The sequence below is a fragment of the Odocoileus virginianus genome, chromosome 8 (assembly GCF_023699985.2).
Source record: "Odocoileus virginianus isolate 20LAN1187 ecotype Illinois chromosome 8, Ovbor_1.2, whole genome shotgun sequence".
In the NCBI taxonomy this organism is placed as follows: domain Eukaryota; kingdom Metazoa; phylum Chordata; class Mammalia; order Artiodactyla; family Cervidae; genus Odocoileus; species Odocoileus virginianus.
In genome coordinates, this window is record NC_069681.1 from 19,611,467 (window position 1) to 19,630,798 (window position 19,332).

The 19,332-nt window shown below is 36.5% G+C and overlaps 2 protein-coding genes across 8 annotated transcripts in view; one reads left to right on the forward strand and one right to left on the reverse strand.

Annotated features, from left to right (window-relative positions):
* SERPINE3 (serpin family E member 3) overlaps nucleotides 1-13,173 on the forward strand; it is a 36,195-nt gene extending 23,022 nt beyond the window's left edge. For 2 of the 3 annotated variants that reach the window (XM_070471282.1, XM_070471283.1), the window contains 2 exons: nucleotides 4,909-4,995; nucleotides 5,490-13,173. In XM_070471282.1, coding sequence (XP_070327383.1) covers nucleotides 4,909-4,995; nucleotides 5,490-5,728 — 326 coding nt within the window. In that variant the 3' untranslated portion in view covers nucleotides 5,729-13,173. The remainder of the gene's footprint in view (nucleotides 1-4,908; nucleotides 4,996-5,489) is intronic. The other variant, XM_020899625.2, reaches the window with a different exon arrangement.
* Nucleotides 1-19,332, reverse strand: part of INTS6 (integrator complex subunit 6) — a 97,091-nt gene that overhangs the window by 9,246 nt on the left and 68,513 nt on the right. For 3 of the 5 annotated variants that reach the window (XM_070471281.1, XM_070471280.1, XM_020899622.2), the window contains 7 exons: nucleotides 18,701-18,916; nucleotides 16,536-16,662; nucleotides 15,594-15,736; nucleotides 15,156-15,387; nucleotides 12,560-12,931; nucleotides 11,333-11,426; nucleotides 9,053-9,677 (listed from right to left, as the gene is read on the reverse strand). In XM_070471281.1, the coding sequence (XP_070327382.1) occupies nucleotides 9,584-9,677; nucleotides 11,333-11,426; nucleotides 12,560-12,931; nucleotides 15,156-15,387; nucleotides 15,594-15,736; nucleotides 16,536-16,662; nucleotides 18,701-18,916 (1,278 nt within the window). In that variant the 3' untranslated portion in view covers nucleotides 9,053-9,583. Of the gene's footprint in view, nucleotides 1-2,984; nucleotides 3,087-9,052; nucleotides 9,678-11,332; nucleotides 11,427-12,559; nucleotides 12,932-15,155; nucleotides 15,388-15,593; nucleotides 15,737-16,535; nucleotides 16,663-18,700; nucleotides 18,917-19,332 lie in introns of those variants that run through there. The other 2 variants (XR_011489012.1, XR_011489011.1) reach the window with 2 other exon arrangements.

Genomic DNA, 19,332 nt, shown 5'->3' on the forward strand with positions numbered 1-19,332 from the left:
TAACAAAGAATTCTGAGTAATCCTCTTAAAGAAGTTCAGTAAACTACAAGAATGCACAGAGAGACAAAATTAGGAAGACAGTACACAAATAAGTAAGTTCAAGAAAGAAACAAACTATCAAAAAACCAAAACAAAACAGAAATCCTAAAGCTTAATAATACAATGACTGCCCTGAAGATTAAGAGAGCTTCAACAGCAGAATTGATCAAGCAAAGGAAAAAACAGAAAACCTCAGTGAATTACATTTGAAATTATCTAGTAAGAGGAGCAAAAAGAATAAAGAGTGAAGAAAACCTACGGTAGTTGGCTTTCTTCAAAGCCAGCAATATATACACTAAGGGATGGAACAATATATACTCTATGGGAATCCCAGAAAGAGAAGAGAGAGGGACAGAAAGTCTATTTAAAGAAATATTGGCTGAAAACCTCCCAAAATTGTAGAAAAATGGGCATCCAGATTTATGAGGGCCATGACCCCAAATAGGTTGAACTTGAGAAGGGCTACCCTGAAAGACATAATAGTCTAAAGACAAAGAATTTGGAAAGCAGCAAGAGAGGAGGACTTCCATGGTGGCTCAGATGGTAAAGAATTCGGCTGTAATGCAGGAGACCCAGATTCAGTCCCTGGGTTAGGAAGAGCCCCTGGAGAAGGAAGTGGCAACCCATTCGAGTATTCTTGCCTGGAGAATACCCACGGACAGAGGAGCCTGGTGGGCTGCAGTCCATGGGGCTGCAAAGAGTTGGACATGACTGAGCAACTAGGCATGCATACAAGACAGAAGAAACAAGTTACACACAAGGAACCGCCATAAGACAACCAGTGATTTCTCAACAGAAACTGAAAATGGCTGTTATCAAAATGATAAGAAATAGCAAGAGTTTGGAATTCCTTGGTGGTTCAGTGGTTAGGATGCCACACTCTCACTGCTGAGGGCGCAGGTCAGATCCCTGCTCAGGGAACTAAGATCCTGGAAGCCATGCGGCACAGCCAAAAAGAAAAAGAAAGAAAGCAATTGCAAGTGTTGGTAAGGATGTGGATAAAAGGGATCCCTTGTACACTGTTGGTAGGAATGTAAATTGGTATAGCCACTATGGAAAACGGTATCATGTTTCCTCAAAAGAGTAAAATGGAACTTCCATATAATCCAGCAATTCCTATCTGGGTATGTATCCAAAGAAAATGAAATCATTGTGTCACAGAGATATCTGCACCCTCATGTTCATGGTAGCATTATTTATAACAGTCATGGAGAAAACTGTCAACATATACAATGGAATATTATTTGGCCATAAAAAGAAGAAAATCCTGCCATTTGCAACATTATAGAAAAACCCTGAGTGCATTATGATAAGTGAATTAAGTCAGAGAAAGATAGATACTATATGATCTCACATATACTATATATAATCTAAAATCTAAGTATAATCTAAAAAAAAGCTAAACTCATAGAATCAGAGTACACAGTGGTGGTGGCCAGGGTGGGGAGAATGGCTGAAGGTGGTCAAAGGGTACAGATATAAAGTATATTACCTTATTTGCAATATACACATACCTAAAACCATCACATCATACACCTGAAATTTACATTGTACATGTCAATTACACCTCAACAAAGCTGGCTGGGAGAGTGGCAAGAAAGCAAGATGTGAGGAGTGGGCTAGAGGAGAAGAATGGAGAGAGGAATTGACCACATACTTGCAGAGGCCATTTCAGGTTCTTTCCAGCACTCTGTATATTCTGGGCTGGGTGCTATGTGACATACACTCTCCATCTACAACTAAGTGACAAGAAGAGGAGAAAGAGGAGAAAGATAAACTAGAAACAGATTCTGGCAATAACTTTTTCAAAGCATTAATATTGCCAATATTAAGTAATAATATCTGGGGAGACAAAAGACACAGCCAATGATGTTTGTCCGACTTTTTGAGAAGTTGAGGATGGAATGTCAGATTATTGACTTACATTTTGCAAATCTTATGTTTATAGTGTCACATTATGAAAACCCTCAAACCTTCTTAGAGTATGGCCAACCACATACAAAGGACCGTGGGCTCCACTAACAAAGGGGAAGGGGGCGCCTTGTCATTCAGATGACACTTGCCAAGGACTCCTGCACTATGCCCCTGAGTCCACAGACACCAACCATTTCCTTATGAGTGAAAATCAAATGAAAGGACATTAAGGTAGCTGTTTTTATGGGGGAAATGAAACAAATGTACAGTGTGTGGAGTGAGCCCCCAGTATTCATTCATTCGTCCAACATTTACTACACACCTATGTGTACCAAGCACTATTATGCTAGTTGAGTGAGGTAACAAATATTTAGAATGAATAATACAGCTTCTGTTTTCTAGGAGCTCACAATCTAAAAAGGAAGGTTCAGATGGAAACACAGAAGATGTTATGGAAGAAGAGTTTATTCATTTGCTTTGGATATTGAAATGTAGTATGAGTGGGTTTATTGAGGGGAAGGCAGCTAGCGTCCCAAAGTAGGTTCTGTAGAATGCTAACCTGGTAAATTTGGGGACAGGAGATCATGTGAGTTGTTCCATGGTTAAACACTACATATGACAGTGCTCCTGTAGAGCTATGAACACCATGAACATGAACAGATGAGCCACTCTAAGAAGTCCACTGTTAAAAACAAAAGCACAAGCCTGTTCAATTTGCATTTCCCATGTTATTACTCATGGAACCCTTTATATATAAACAACCTTGGGAACAAATTTTGGGGAAACAGGTTGAATGGCCCTCAATGGCATTAGACAGTTGCCAACACTGCAGGAGAGAATAAGCCCAAAGCCAGGAGGATCCTCTAGGCTGAGTTCATTAGTTGCATAACATATCCAGAGCCACTTAACAGAAGTAAGCAAATTGGGATCTGCAATACAAGATCAAGCAAGAAGAAAAACATAACCCACAGATGACTCCTGAATCCTTGTTTTGATGACAAATGCTGGTCTTCTGAAATGTTAACTCTTACCAGAGATAAAATGTATAGGAGACGAGGATGTCGAGGCATGCCAGGCTATGGGTTTAAGCCTATGTCTGTGCAAACATGTAAATGTCACTTCTTGTGCCACTCCTGTAATAGGACGGAGAAAAAAGCTCCTCAGTTGCAGTTTCAAGAAACTGAAATAGCCATGTCCATCTACTGAAAAACTCACTCATACCAACCAGTTGGCACCATTTCTCACAGTCTGCCAGGGCACCTGGACTCTAACACAAACGTATTCAGCTATATTCTAGCCGATAGAGAACCTGTGCTCATTTCATTAAATATTTGGATGCCATTCTAGATAGTAATGAAGTCACAGATTAGTAAAACCTTCTCATGACCATTAACCATTCCTTATAAACACAGTTCTAATTTGGGTCCCACATTTCAGTTTGCTCAGTGAGTTAGCCAGACAGGCTAGTTATTGATCATAGATTTTCTAAAAAATGCTACTGAAAAAGATCAACTGCTAAAACCAATCAAATTCTGCACTGGTGTTAGGATGAGTGATGCCAAGTGAATGTTTGCATCGATTTTTCTCTCCCTCTGGCCCTTGTCTGGTCCCCTTCACTGGCACTGAAAAAGACCTTTTCCTTACAGCAAACGCATAGCCAACTCACAATTCCCTTATTTACAAGACAGATGAAATGCCACATATCCTGTACTCTGCTGGTCGTACTCTCTCACAACATTCATTCACCAGCCCCTCGTATTGTATATGAGAACTCAAAAACAATTTAGTCTAAAACAGAGAAGCCCCCTCAGAATACAGCATGTCCATCACGATGTTTAAGACTCCTGACACATGCTCCCTTTCCAGGGCATGCTAGAATTGACTAGAACACACTTTTGCAAGGTGGTGGCATCCGTGTGGAAGGGTGGGGTGGGAATGGGCATGGTATCTGCTGTCAGAACACCTGCATCTGCCCAACAGGATCTCTGGTTAAGTGTGTGGCCTCAGAGAATTTCTAGTTTCTTCTCATTCTCAAGATTCTTACTTTCATTCTTTGTATCATCAAGTACCAAGCAAACTGTTTAAACATGATGGATGGCTAAATTATAAAAACCTGTCCATTCCTCTAATGTTACCACTCAAATTCCTGCTTGCTAAGCTTATAATGCCTTTGAAATTGTTGGCATGCAACTATTATAGTTCTCACCTCTTGTTTTCTTTGCAGATTCTAGCCCATGAGGCAAGGTAATTGCATAACTGATATGCTCAGTATACAGAATGCAGTCACATGGCATGAGATATTTTTAATACATTGCCTTTTAAAGCCCATAGTACAAACCTCTGTCTGTCATTTAAAAGTGGCTCTTAAAATGCAGCCCAAGAAGGCATTCAAAGGAAGTCATCTCAGAAGCTTGCTGAATGTGCAGATTCCTGGGCTCTGGAGTTTGCATTTTAACACATATTCTGGCAATTCTTATACACCGAAATTTTAGAAATACTAAAGATTTCAACAGTAACTAGAAATTAGGTTTGAAAATTAACTTGAAAAAATGGGGCTACAGCCCTGGATATTGAGTGGGATTATTTATTAGATGGGGCTCAGACAGTAATGTATATCTGCCTGCAATGTAGGAGACCCAGTTTCAGTCCCTGGGTTGGGGAGATCCCCTGGAGAGGGGAATGGCAACCCACTCCAGTATTCTTGCCTGGAGAATTCTATGGACAGAGAATCCTGGCAGGCTACAGTCCATGGGACCACAAGTGAGTTGGACACGACTGAGCAACTAACACTTTATTAGGTACTTAACCAAATTGGAGGCTTTGAAAGTTGCATAAAATATTGCACCTTAAAATTTCCCAAATCTCTATTTCCACAGTAAGCAGCATGCAAGACTATAACTAAGCCTGTTCTTTCAAGAAAATGCAAATAATCCCATTTCTGTTTCCTCTGCTTAGGCCAAGATGGCTTTTATGTTTCTGAAGCGATCCACAAAGCCAAGATCGAGGTTTCAGAGGAAGGAACTAAGGCATCTGCAGCCACAGGTATGTGCCTAAGAGGACTGGGTGTCAGCAACACTCAGGAATGCTGCTGGCCTATATCTCCCCCTTTGTTAGACTCATCCAGTTCAGCCTTCACACTTCTAAGCCTTCCCACTAAAACCCCATGTCCAGGTGTGATAAGAGCATTTAAAAAAGAAGTTAACAGAATCGAGTTTTTGAAAATGATGGGAGAAAAAGAGCCATTTTGAAAAGGATCTGCACCATGACCCCATAAATAAGGAATAGTCATTCTGAAAATTACCTTCAGGAAGGAATTTATTCCATGAAATATTCTGAGAATAGGACACAGTGTTGGCCAAGTGCTATCTTTTCTCTTTAATTTTCCCATTTGCACCCCATCATAACACTAAAACAATGCTGTATCATTAGGATGCTTTTATTTCTTCAAAAATCAAGTGACTTTGTATCCAATTATAATAGTGACTTTCCTCAAATGAAGAGAAAATACAATGGGATTCTACTTTTTTTTCCTGCAGCTCTGTTGTTACTGAAAAGGTCTCGGATTCCTATTTTTAAAGCGGATCGGCCGTTCATCTTTTTCCTGAGAGAACCGAACACAGGTATTACTATTTTTGATAGGATTCATGTAAATATTTATCAGCACCTCGCTAGCAACAAGGGCTCATTTGTCCACCCCAACCTAAAACAAGCATTCCTTTTAGCTGGTTTCTGTAGTGCTTCCAAAGCTCCCCAGTTGCTATGTCATGTATCCTGAGAAAGGGGAATATTTCATAACTACTGAGGAGACTAATACCCTCTGTGGCTTTTCTGCCTTCTGTTACTCTCAGCTCATTTATGATTGATGTAGGTCTTTAAAAATTTAAGTTTCTACTTCTGGGGAGGACTTAAAAAAATCATGAAAGTAAAATAAATGATATATCTTTTTTCCCCATTGTTGCTGAACTTTCTTGGCCTTGTAGGATGAAAGAGTTCATTCAGGCCACGAGTGTCCAAGTCATCCCCTGGTACTCTCAGCACCCCCAGTATCCTAGGGAATGCACCTGCGTTTCTAGCTTTTCTGTTATCTTTCTCAAGCTTGTTGAAATTACACAGAAATCAAATATTTGCCCTAGGCCTTGGCCTACCATACAACCTCATCTTAATCCAAAGATGGTACGGTACAGGCAGAGCCTTTAGCACCTCAGAAGGACAAGCAGAAGTCCTTGAAGTCTCAACAACAGTGAACAAGTATTCAAATGATTCCTCTGAGTGTTGCCCCACCCTCTCTGGCAATTACTTATCAGCCTGGGGAAAAAAGAGAGATTCTCAGTAAAGAGTTGTTGGCAAGTCTAAACAATGTGTTAAAAATAAATAGAGTGGACCAGGACTAACAAAATCAAGCAAAAGTGGATCTACTTTAACTAAACATCAGGCATTATTTTTATTTATGGAGAGAAAAAAGTCAAGTTAGAATAATGAAAATTATGCATAGATTTTACACAAATCGTTAAGGAAATACTGTCAACATCATTTTATCTGAGAATCATTTGCATACTGCTGTAATTTGTGCTAGAAAGCAAAGACACTTGTGACAAAAAGGATGAAGATAATCATTCACTAGGGAATTATCTATTAAGGGATTATTGGGGGAGAGAAGGTCCATCAACAGAATATATCCTCGTAGTATTTAGGGGAGAGAAAAGTCCATCGACAGAATACATCCTCGTAGTATTTCACCATGATCATCCCAACCTCAGACTGATTAGGTGAAAATGTCACTTATCACTTGGAATAGGTAACAGAGAGCCCTCTCTTAGAAAGGATACAGGTCAAAAACAGTTAAGATGAAGAACGACAGGTTCTACTCCCTCAAGAAACAAGAGATTGGACTAAACCTGAACAGAAGGGTCATTGTCAAAAGCTCATAGCCAATAAAGGTTGACGACAGTTAAGAGAGAACAGTTTCTCTTCTGGAATTCAACTGCATAAAATGATGTAAAATCTTTGAACTAACTAGTAAAGGACACATCACTGTTTCTGTGATAAAAGAGTTTTCAGAACTGCCTTAGTAAACAGAATGAAAATATAATCCAACACCAGTTCCATGATCCGCAATAGTCCCTATGAATTTCTCTGCCTCTCGCCCTGGGAGGTACCTGCTCACATCACACAAGGCAGAGTGGCTACTCTCCTGGTGACAAGGTAATTGAAAGGACAGAAATGAGCCTCAGCCTTCAGTACACCAAACTGACGTAGCTTACTGATAAGGGCAAAGCATTACTCAATCGGTTGACAAATGGGACACGTGTAAGAACATTACCAAAAATACTCTTAACCTCAAGATTAAACTGTTGGAGAACATCACTTGTCCAGCCTACAGTCAGCCATCCAGTGATCTAAAGGACCTAAAAGACATGATATTCCCCTCAATGTACTCCCCCTTCCCCTTCGCTGTAGTAGTTCAGTAATTTAACTAACATCCCCAGTTTCTTAATCTGTAAAAACAAAAAAGTAAATAAATAAGCTCTGCAAGAAATGGAATATTAAGCTTGAATTTTGATGAGTTTCAAAGCTTGTGACTAGATTTTGGGATAAGAGTGTAGCGTGTGGTGGCAGAGAAATTAAGGGCAAGAGGAGACAGAACAAATTGCTTCTTCCCAACTCCCTCTAGGGTTCATACCCTGAAATATACTAAAGATCAAGGGTCTAAAGGATCACCTCATGATCAACCTGTGAAATGCAAGTAAGAACATTCTGATAAGTGGCCAAATATTGGAACAGACTGAGTTGCTTTACTAAATATTCTTGTTAAATACTAACTTTTATCTGAATGACTTGTAATCTCTTCTGTTAATCTTAGAATCTAAACATATATAATTTAAAAGCAGACAATATATTCTGGATTTTGTGTATCTCATGTTGAATTTAGCCATGTTACTGCAGCTAGCTATTAATACCTTAACAATTCCATTTACTAAGTGATATCCTGCTTAGAGGTATTTTTTTAGAGGTTAAAAAAATTGTTTAAAGAACCACATATGAAAATACTATGTAACTACATTATGTTTTTTTCTTGACAGCATTTGTCTTCAGTATTGGGAGAGTTCTGAACCCCCTACACTGAATTAACAGAGCTCAAGCATGTTCTCCACTTTTATCTATGCTTTTCTACAAAAATTACAATTTCATTTTCCTATACCCCTGAAATTTTAAAAATGTCCTGCTGAAGTGTACAAAGATAAGGGTATGTGTTTTTCAAATATTATGAACCTAAAAATACTTCCACATTACCGTAATTTTATGTTTGTTTTGCCCTCTCTTAACCTAAATGTATTTTAGCCTTCTTTTCTACTCGTTCTCCCCGAAGCACACCACAAGGCACAGCAGTGACCTGTGAATGGTGAGCGAGTCAGGCCACAGGCTCACAGTCCTCAATAAGGACACGTGAGGGCACGGTGGGCTGAGGGTGGACAGTGAATAGCGTTGACTTTTCTTTATCCTGGACAACTCAGGAAGAATGCAGAACCGACAAAGTCAGTTAAAATGTGTTTCCTTTCCATTTAGCTTCTGAAGGAAATGGACAGTTTAAGTGTAACAGCAGAGCAGAACAAAGAGATCCCCTGGAGCCCGCAGGCTGCTGTGGGACTTCTGCAAGCATGGCATCAAGCTGCTAAATGCTACACATTTCAGAGTATGTGGTGTCCCCCAAAGTTACAACTCCCTGACAGCTTCACCTTAGTGCCAGCCACAGTCCTGGTGAGAAAGGAAAAGAGAGGGGTTGAAGGAAAGGAAGTAAGGAAACCAATTGAGTTCAAAGGTGTCTGCTTTTGAAACAGTTTTAAAGAGTCTGCCTATCTGCAGATACGTTTCCATTGTCTAGGCAGAAACGGAGTGTGTCAGAGTGGCCAACAAAATCTAAGAACAGAGTAAAAAGACAATGCAGATTATGTAACATGTCATTACAGTTAGGTTTAACAAATGTGAACTTCAAGTGGTGTATTTTTCCAATGCTAAAAAGCAATGCCTTTAAAATTCCATTATCTTAAGATGGTTTTAAATGATTACTTTAAATGTGATTATTTCCTAAACCACACAGGAGTAAAATAGAGCATTTATTGATGGAATAACAAAAGTGCTTTTCTTAAATATTCTTCAAAATACATTTGTACAACTTACAATAATATATCCAAAATAACTGTATATACAAAACATTGCCTAGTTTTAATGTATGTGCTTTTTTTCCCCAAAAATTACAAAGTAACTTCTTTTTTATTTTTTTTGGCAAAGTTCAACCTTAACAGAGGTGACAATTTTGAAGGTTGGTTTAAGAAAATAGAACCTGAGGGAAATTGACACGCAAGAGTCAATGACAAGCAAGAGATTTGGAGGAATATTTTTAGTTTGTTAAATAAAAATGTTTTTTTAGAGTGATACTTTTCACATTACAAAAATAAACCAAAATGAAGAAAAGGTCACTGTAAAATGATGGAAAAAGGATCTGTAGACTTGCTCTTAGTATTTCAAAAAGCCAACAATGCATGTCAAAAAATGAATGCAAGATCACAACAGTCTTGTATTTACTTTGTATTTGGAGAAGGTAGTGAAATAAGTGGCCACATTCTCTTTTCTTTTAATTGCTATTAATATGGTTGATCTGATTGGCTCTTCGATGAATTTCATCCAAGAAGTTCTCCAGTTGTTCTATTAGCATTCTTTTTTTAAACCTGTATGAAGAAATAAGTATAACAGCACTCTCAATTTCTTTTTAACAAATAGTTACATATCGGTATAATTTTTTTTTAAAGAGAAAAACTGCCTTGAGAAGATTTTTCAAAGTGAAATGAAAATGAAAAATCAACTTTATGATATATAAAATCTCTTAGCAAATTATTTTATCAGTACAGTATTATAGTGTGTTTCTAAAACAAACAATCCAGGCCTAGGTACAATGGATAAGAGGTTATTTCTTCCACAATAAAAAAGAAAACCAGGGGGGGAAAAACCTAATAAATACAAGGGTTATAAACATTCCAGGAATCTGGGTTCCCAAAGCAATGACTCCAGTAGGTTCTTATGCTCTATGAAAGTTCACTGTTGAAAGGAATATGAATAAAATGCAAATATAATCCCCCATAAAAGGGAAGAAATGAAATTTGGGCAGTCACATTTAAACTGTGATATTCTACTATTATAATTTGAAAACCAGCAACAAGTTAAGGACAATCAGACATCATCACTATAGGATATAGCAAACAGTTAAAAGTTCAAGTGAAAATTTTTAAATTTTTTCAGTAATAAATATAGTAGACTAAAATGCTTTTGTACAGAAGTATGTGTACAGAAGTATGCAGATGCTTTTTACTCTCCAAAAACACAGCCCAGTTGACACCTACTTCCTCTCTACTTGTAAACTAATAACAACTAACCACCATAATATTATACAACTCTCTAAAAGGTAACAGAAATAGAATTCAGGCACCAGGAATACAGCTAAATCTATGATGAAGTTTGAGTTAATAGAATGTTATATAAAGAGCAGAACAGGTTAAATATTCAAAATCAGCAATATAAAAAGTTATGGCCTTTATCTTGAAACTTCAAAGTAGCCCATGCTCTAGCCACTCATAGAGGGGGAAAAAAAAGGATTACTGGCTTTATCTTAAAAAAAATAAAAACCTTTACATGAAGCATGGAAGAAATTGGTGGGGTGCATAATTAAAGGGTCAGTATCTTGGAAGATCAGATAAGATAAACCTTAAGTTTTCTTATAATACTAGAATTCTAAAAAGTCTTGAAGGAGAAATTTAAAAAACGCTTTTTTACTCACTAAACTCATACAACTATTCTTTCCAGTTAATTGCACTTTGTGGTCACCGTTTATAATCTTGATCCACATTCCTTGTACTAAAGTACATAATCTTGGGCTACTGAAGCAATCAGAATAAGGCTCATTTGTCCGGCTCTCGTCCCTTAATTACATGTTTTCCCACGTACGAGTGAACTCCTGCATTCAAATACTGCCTTTCACAGTTACTTTTAATCACTAATATTAACTGTAGTTCAAATATACAGAGAAAAATGAAAGACTGTAAAATACAAAGACATCAAAAAGCCACAGAGTAGGATAAATGAGAATAATGCCAGTACCTGTAATGTGGAGAGAGAAAGGGTTCATGATTTCTAAAGAAATTGTGTGTGGCTATTTTTTAAGTGACCTTAACTTTAAATAAACCAAAAACAAGAGAGAATTACTTATTTACACATTGGTGTGTCATATACATGCATAACAACACAAGTATAAAGTAGATACTGTTAAAATACCAACTATAGAAACTGGGGACTCATTTCATCATACGATAATGTACAACAGATTACTTACCTTGATGCTTCTTTAATGACATTTTGTAAAAATATTAGTCTTGTTTGTAAACTGCCTTGCACATGCTTCAGTAAAGTGAAGATTCTTTCATATTCTTAAGAGAAGCAAAAAGAAAAGTGGTGTTACTTTGCACACTTATTCAATATCTTTCTATTCTATCTTTCTATTTCTATTCTATTACAGTTTACTACACATCAAGATATACTAAAACAAAACCAAAAATAGTTTACCTAAAAATTTCACCATTCATTAGAGATTTTATAATACATATATTTCATCAGACATCAACAAAGATAAAATAACTTGTCAAACACTGCCTTTTCTTGGTAAAAGTTCTCATTAGGGAACTCATGTATGTATCAAACATACAGCTTAGAAGAACGAGTAAACAGCTTTTTGGTAGTGCCACTGAAAAATAAGAAGTGGCCTTTACAAAAATCCAACCTTATAACAAACTCTAAATTACAGCTAACATAGGGGGTGAATAAAAGAGAGGGAAAAAAAATAAACAAGAGTGCTGTCTCAACTTCAAGTTTTCATAAAACTTACAGTTCTCTATTTCAAGTTTTCACATAAAACTTAATAGTCCTCTGTCAAGGACTATAAGCTCCTAAAATGACCAGCACTGAGTCTTACCCACTTCTGGACCACCCATGGGCACCATCATAGCAGGTGATTTGTCCAAATCTTCTGAATGAATATCAATAAGAATATTTAAACTTTATCTCACTAAGTTCTTCTCTACTCATATAACAGACAGCTTCATAATTTTAGTTTTTTGGCCTAAACACCTCCCTGTCACTATTCTAGTTTAAATCTTAAAAGTTAAGATGGTGGGTAGGTACTGTGCCAAGAACTTTACAGATATGAAGTCATTTAATATTCACTACATCTTTGGGGTTTTTTTCTATTACCTTAAAATTCCAGTTGCTGGTTGGCAGAATGTTAAAAGACTGTCAGTTCCTGTCATGGAGGAACCATGTGTAACTTTTATCTGTGTGTTCCCCTCCTCTACTCTTATCCCTCCTTACTTACCACACCTGACACAGTACTTTGGATATAGCAGATACTCGGTAAATGTTGACTGAATAAAGAATGGGATCTTATATAGCTGATATGTTGTTCTCAAGACTGATCTAAAATCAGATCTATGCTTTAGTTAATTTGACTTTTTTCTTAGAGCACATACAAAAATTGAATCTGATGTCTGTCTCTAATTATACATACTTCTTCCTGGCTTTCGGATCTCTTTCATTATTTGTGCTTTTAGTTCAGTGTTGACCTCTTCATGGCTTCTGCAATGCATCAATTTCTTTCCTTTGTTGAGTGAAGATGCTGGTGTATTCTCTTCAGGACATTGTTCTTTATCTCTGGGCTCCTCGTGATTTTCTAAAAATCCACCAACAGTGAGATCATTAGGTCCTAAGTGGTCATGACCGAGAGCCTCTGTATGATTGGTTGGTCGTTCCAGTAAGTTGGCTGGAGAAGATCCTGAAAATTCAGCTTCCATAGCATTTGGTGTAATATCTGATGAAAGTTGGTCTGCAACATGATTTTCAACCACATCATCCATTGTCGAATCATTAGTGGCTTCAGAAACTAAAAATAAGGAAAAAAGAAAGAAAGATGAGAGCCAATTTCAAAGCACACAGAAAAGAAAATGTCAAAGAAACAAGATTGTAGCAAATCACAACTGATATCCTTGACTCTTAGAAATTAACAATGTGATATGGTTCTTAAGCTTTGCCATATATACGGTGTATTTCAATGTGAAACATTCACAGTATTTACAAAATCTGTACAATTTTTGCCTGGGGGGGGAAATAAAAGTTTAAAAAAGCTTTTCGTTTTCTTTTTTCTATGGCAATTTTATTGAATAAGTGGATTTCACTGCTTTAGGGAAACATATATGATCAAGATTATCATGGTTATCCTTTTATTAGAAAGTACTAGTTCATTCCAACTTACCTCTGCCTTATACAGTTACTATTTAGAGGCAAAAGTGAACACAGGAAGTTTAAGCTAATTCTGCAGCAACATGGCCCCAAACCTCCAGAGCGCCTTTCTTTATAACCATCCACATGGTCTTCACTACTTGAGCAATGAAGAGTAGCTGGTGCCCACTTCAGCTCACTAGACTAGACTTAAAAGGCTTGCAAGCTTGCCACTTAATATCAGATTACTGTATTTGCTCCCCAGAGAAAGCAGCTGAATTCTTAGTTCCCTGATTGCTCACCAAACCACCAGGACCCAGCTGAATTCATCACCTTACTATTCAAAATTTAAACTCCCCCTACACCCCCAAAATTCTCTGGACTTCTGACTCCCTTCCTCCATCCTAAATCTTTTACTCCATGATTTGCAAACTTCAATGATATTCTCAATAGCAACTCCTGTTTGAACTGAAATCCAACTCTTCTGCAAAGAAAGCCCTCTCTCTCAAACTCTCTCCATGGACTTAAAATAAGGAGGTGGAGTCACTAGTCCCTTTTCTTTTTTTTTTTTTTTTGGTCCCTTTTCTTTCTAATGCCACTTCAAGAGCATTTTTCCACGCACTCATGTGAAAACTCTTGCTCTTTTCATCTATAAAATCCTTCTGTACCTCTTTTTTCTATGTCCCCCCCCCCAGAAAAATACACCCAACACCAGATTCTTTGTCCTGTAATTTACCACAATCTGGATTTTGCTAATTATATCCCTGTAGATACAGAGACTTGATCATATTGATGTTCATTCAGTATTTTGGGTGGCATATACTTCAAATGTAGTACCGTGTAATCCCATCAGGAGGGATCATATTTGGTTTCTCTCCAGTTAAGATGTTCTTAGCCATGAATGAGCACCACTATAATTATTCCATTAAACATTCCATTCACCAATTCTCATTCTTCCCCAATAATATTCCATACGACTTAGTGACTGAACAACAAAAATGACTCCACATAGTAATGTCAGCCTGGTCTTTATGAAATGCTAATCAGATCAGATCACTACCTCTTTCAATGGATTTTCACTGTCCTTAGAATAAAGTCTAGAATCTTTTACAATGGCTTCCAAGACCCTCTATGATCTAGACTCTGCATGTCTATCTTTTGGCTCTCACCTTACCTCATTCCCAGCAGCCCTTGCTATACCAGAATGCTTCAGTTCCCTTAACGCCCTGCTCCTCACAGTATGCCTCTGTGTGTACTCTTCCTGTAAGAGGACTATTACTGTAACATACGCAAATGCACAGCTTCAGTTTACTAATTTCCATTCATCCGTCAAGTGTTGGCTTAAACAGAACCTTCTCAGTAAGGTGCCTTGAGCCCACAGACTAAGTTAAATCCTCTTACCAAATACTTCCCCAAGTATACTTGACTTCCCTTTTGTAATATTCATCACACTTCTAAGGAAATGTGTGATGACTTTCTTTCCTCCTCATTATAAATGAAGGCAGAGATCACTATTGTCTGTTTACAGCTACATCTCAATGCCTAGCCCTGTCTAAATTAAGCATATCATTTAATAATTGGTTGCTGAATTAAACAAATTGAAAACCATCTTTCTATGGGTATTAATAATGCCCCTTTAAAAACTGTCATTTCTAAATGCTAAAGATTTGCAAATGATATTTCAAATCATGATAGCTATTAAGCATAATGAATGAATATATGAAATGTTCATTAAAAAGACATAAAAAATGATTACATGCTAAGTTGGAATAAACAAATATCTTCTCTAGACACTCTTGGAACTTTATCCACTTTTTCTGTATCAGAAAACTCTCTCCCATGAAGAACCAAACTAAAAGCAGCAAATAATGTTTAAAAAAAACCCTTACTTTTATGAAGAGGAAGGGGTTTAATGAGATCTGGCTGTGCTTGGGTCATAGGTACCGGTGGTCCTTTCCCTCCAATGTGATTGTTCACAACTGGGTTCTGCTGTCGGCCTCTCAGCAGCGGAGACATGCAGCGTCGTCTCTTAGGGATGCCTTGCATATTTGGTTCTCCAGGTCGTTTATGTTTATTTTGAGGTCCAGCCACAAATTCATCTGCCTCATCTATCATCATACCCTGTAACAATGAAGAATTTCCCTGACTTTACATAAGGTTTTCAGTTGTATGACAAACTCCAATTCCCATTAAACTACATTTTAACGATGTTGACATAGTATTCTACCAAGAAAATGGTTTCGGCTTACTTTAGTTAAACTAAGAACTGTTAAATCTACTGTGCCTCCCACAAAAAAAAATTATATAATGGAACACTTCAAATTTACCTTTTTATCCAGCTTAAAGGGGTTGCCAAATGTATGCAACCTCCGAGGCTGATCAGGATCAAGTTCTCTTAATGGAGAAGGTACTTGCTTGAGGTATTCCTGGTAATTCCCCATTTGTGCTATAGGAACACTGTGCACTTGATCTTTTCAAACAGAACAAAGCAATAATAAAAGTTAACTTCGCTAAAACTGCATTCCATTTAGTTAACAAATAATGTGTTCTTATGTATGAATGCTACCTGGTCTATTCTAGGCAACTTTTCCTTACCATATATTCTAAATTAGTTCATTGCTATTATAAATATTGTGACATAAAATCTTGAGTGCTTTTTAATAAAATTTTAAATAATCAATTTTATCTTCTAAACAAAGCAAAAATATTGCAGTTAGTTTCAGTATTCTAAACAGTGAAAATGTCTATGAAAATGTCTCTTCTATTCTACTCCAAAGCAGAATTTAAAGCATAATTTACAGAAAAGAGGTATCACACAGATGATCCTTTTCATATAAAACTATAGTTGAAATGTTTACATCAGAGTTAGCAAAGGGTGAAGTTCTCATCTGACGTGATTTGTAGGTGCCAAAGGTATGGTTAAGGAAATACTAGAATATGACATATATTGGCCATTCCGAGTTGAACTATCAGATACTAGTAGATCACAAGAAAATGATTTTGTGTGTGCCTGTGTATGTGAATGTATGAAGAAAGCCATAAGGAAACTAAGCTATTACCAAAGGTTGTTTCCTCTGGAGAACAGAATTTGGGGCAACAGTGATGGTAGGAAGAAGTGTAGAGAATTAGAGATGACTCAACTTTCTACTTCATTCAATGAGAATGTAATATTACAGTCTCAACTCTTTAAAAGTTACAATAACACTCTGTATTTTCAATATAAAGAAAAGTTTACTGAAGAAATACTAATATTAAAACCATGATCTAACCTTCATCCTGTCCTTTAAGAAATCTGCGGGTGCTCTTCAAAAGATTAGATCTCATTCTTGTTAAGTGATCCAAAAGATTCCGTCTTGGTATGTCATATGCATTTCTAAACGTCTGTGGCTTCAAATCCTGTTTTAAAAAGATTCAAAGACAAAATGTATTTTGAAACAGAATTAAAAGAGACTAAAATCTCTAGCCTGCAGCACAGCTTTGAAAATAAGATATACAAGTCAACTAATTAGCTTAAAAAAATAGAATAAAGGGATATGATACCATCGTAATGTACTGTTTTAATAACCAAAAGATAAAAACTCAGTAGTGAAGCTCAACCGAATTATCTCAAATTCACATCTGTCCAAGATTTTATTATGTATTCTGGCTAAGAGAAGTAAATAAAAGCTTTGATATGTAATTTACATACCATAAAACAACCCATTTTACATAAACCGTTTGAGTGTTAGTAAATGTACAGTTGTGAAACCATCACTAGTATCAGTTTTAGAACATCCCCATCACTCCACAAGGTTCCCTGTGCCCACTTGCAGTCACTCTCAATTCCTATCCCCACAACCACCAATCTGCTTTCTGTCTCTCTACGTCCCATTTCATAAATGGAATCTTGCAATATGTACTGTTTTCTGGCTTCTTTCCACAAGCATGTTTTTGAGATTCACCCATGTTGTTCCTGTACTGGTAGTCTATTCCATTTTACTGTCTTTTCCTTTTTACATGGATATACTGTATCTTTATCCATTCACCAGTTGATGAACACTTGGACTGTTTTCAGTTTGGGGCAATTAGTAACACTGCTATGAATATTTGCATACAAACCCTTTATACACACATATTTTCATTTATCTCAGTAGATACCTACAAGTAGAATTGCTGGTATATAGCAACATTTACCTTTCCTAAGAAACTGCAAATTAACTGTTGATAATTTTCAACAATGTGTAAGAGCTCCAGCTGTTCTATAACCTCACCAATACTTCATATTTTTCAGTCTTAAACTTTAGCCATTCTAGTGGGCATAAAGTGGGATCTCACTGTGGTTTTAATTTGCATTTCCCCACTTGACTAATAATGTTGAACATCTTTTCACCTGCTTTTTCAGGTTTGTATATCCTACCTGGTAAGATGTCTATTCAAACATTTTGTATATTTTTTTATTGGATGCTTATCTTTTTATTATTGAGTCTTAGGATGTCTTTATGTATTTTGATACAAGTGCTTTATTCAACATCTGCTTTTCTCCCAGGTTGTAGCTTGTCTGGGAGAAACTTCAAAGTTTCTTCTGAAGACAAAAATTATAATTTTACTAAGTTCAGTTTATGAAGCTGTTATATGTATGTGCTTTTTGTGTTGTATTTTAGAAATCTTCATTGACCCAAGATCCAACATCTTATAGATTTTTTTCCTGTAAAAGTTTATAGTTTCAGTTCTTACATTTATGCCTATGATCATGTTAACTAATATAAGGATCAAGTTCATTATTTTGCAGATGGATAGCCAACTGTTCCCACCCTATGTGTTGAAAAGACTGTCTTCTGACCCACTGAATTATTCTGGCATCTTTGTTAAAAATTAACTCTATATGAAGGTGTACTTCTGTTCCACTGACCAAAATATTTCTCCTCATGCCAGCAACACATTATGTTGATCACTGCAGCTTTACAGTAACTTTTAAAATTAGTGCAAGCTTTATTCTTTCCCAAAACTGTTTCAGCTACTCTAGGACCTTTATACCTCCATATAAATTTTAGAACCAGTCTGTCAGTTTCAACAAACAGGCAACTGGGATGAAGATCTTTTTAATAATGAGTATTCACAAAGCATTTTAGGATTATACTGTGTACCCAAGGTCAGTAGTATAAGTGCCAAACTACAGTGAACTCTACTATTAGCTATGTAACTTCAGGCAATCTCTAAGTCTGTTTTCTATCTATAAAATGAATATGATGGTTTGCTCTTCGTCAGTCCAACTGCTCATGCACTCACCATGAAGTGTTTTAAAATTCAATGATTCAATAATATTAATACCATAACTGATCATTATTCTGCAGAGGTATAGAAATTTGGACAAACTGGGTATCAGTTAAGAGAAAACTTGAAATATTCGACAATATAGACTATTACTAGAGCAGTACAAAATTCACATAACTATTACCTTATTGAGCAAAGCAACTTGGAACCCAGTGTATTCTTTCATATTAAGGTCCAGCAGTCTGTGAGGAACATCCTCTGAAATTCCCTGGAGCAGCTGTTGAAAATCTTTCCTATAAGCCATTGATAAACCATGTGATCTGCTTCGGACTTTAATTCCAGTTTCCTGTACTACTTTTTTGCCTACAGAACCGATGACTCGATCAGATTCTATTTTGGCCTAAAGCAAAAATAAATAAAAGCTGTCTTGACATGATCTGAACTGGTAAATTAAAGGCTAAAAATAGTTTCAGTCTTTCATAAATAAAGTATTTGTCACATTTTAAAAGAACATAAGAAATTAAAAACTAAAGTTATGTAGTCTATGTCAGTTGCTTGGTAAACTGAACACAGTTTAAACAATAACGTCTTATGATTTTAAATCACCACAATTCTTATCTTTTGGAGAAAATCACACAAATGCAACTTTGATTTATTAACACCCACTACACTGAAACCATGATATGTTAGTTAATACACCCTAAATAAAAATTCCCAATTCAGAGGTGATATAAAATTAGAAAACAATCTTATCAATATCTACTTAAAGCCATTATTATTAGCACATAACTAAATGCTCACGATAAAGCAAACAGC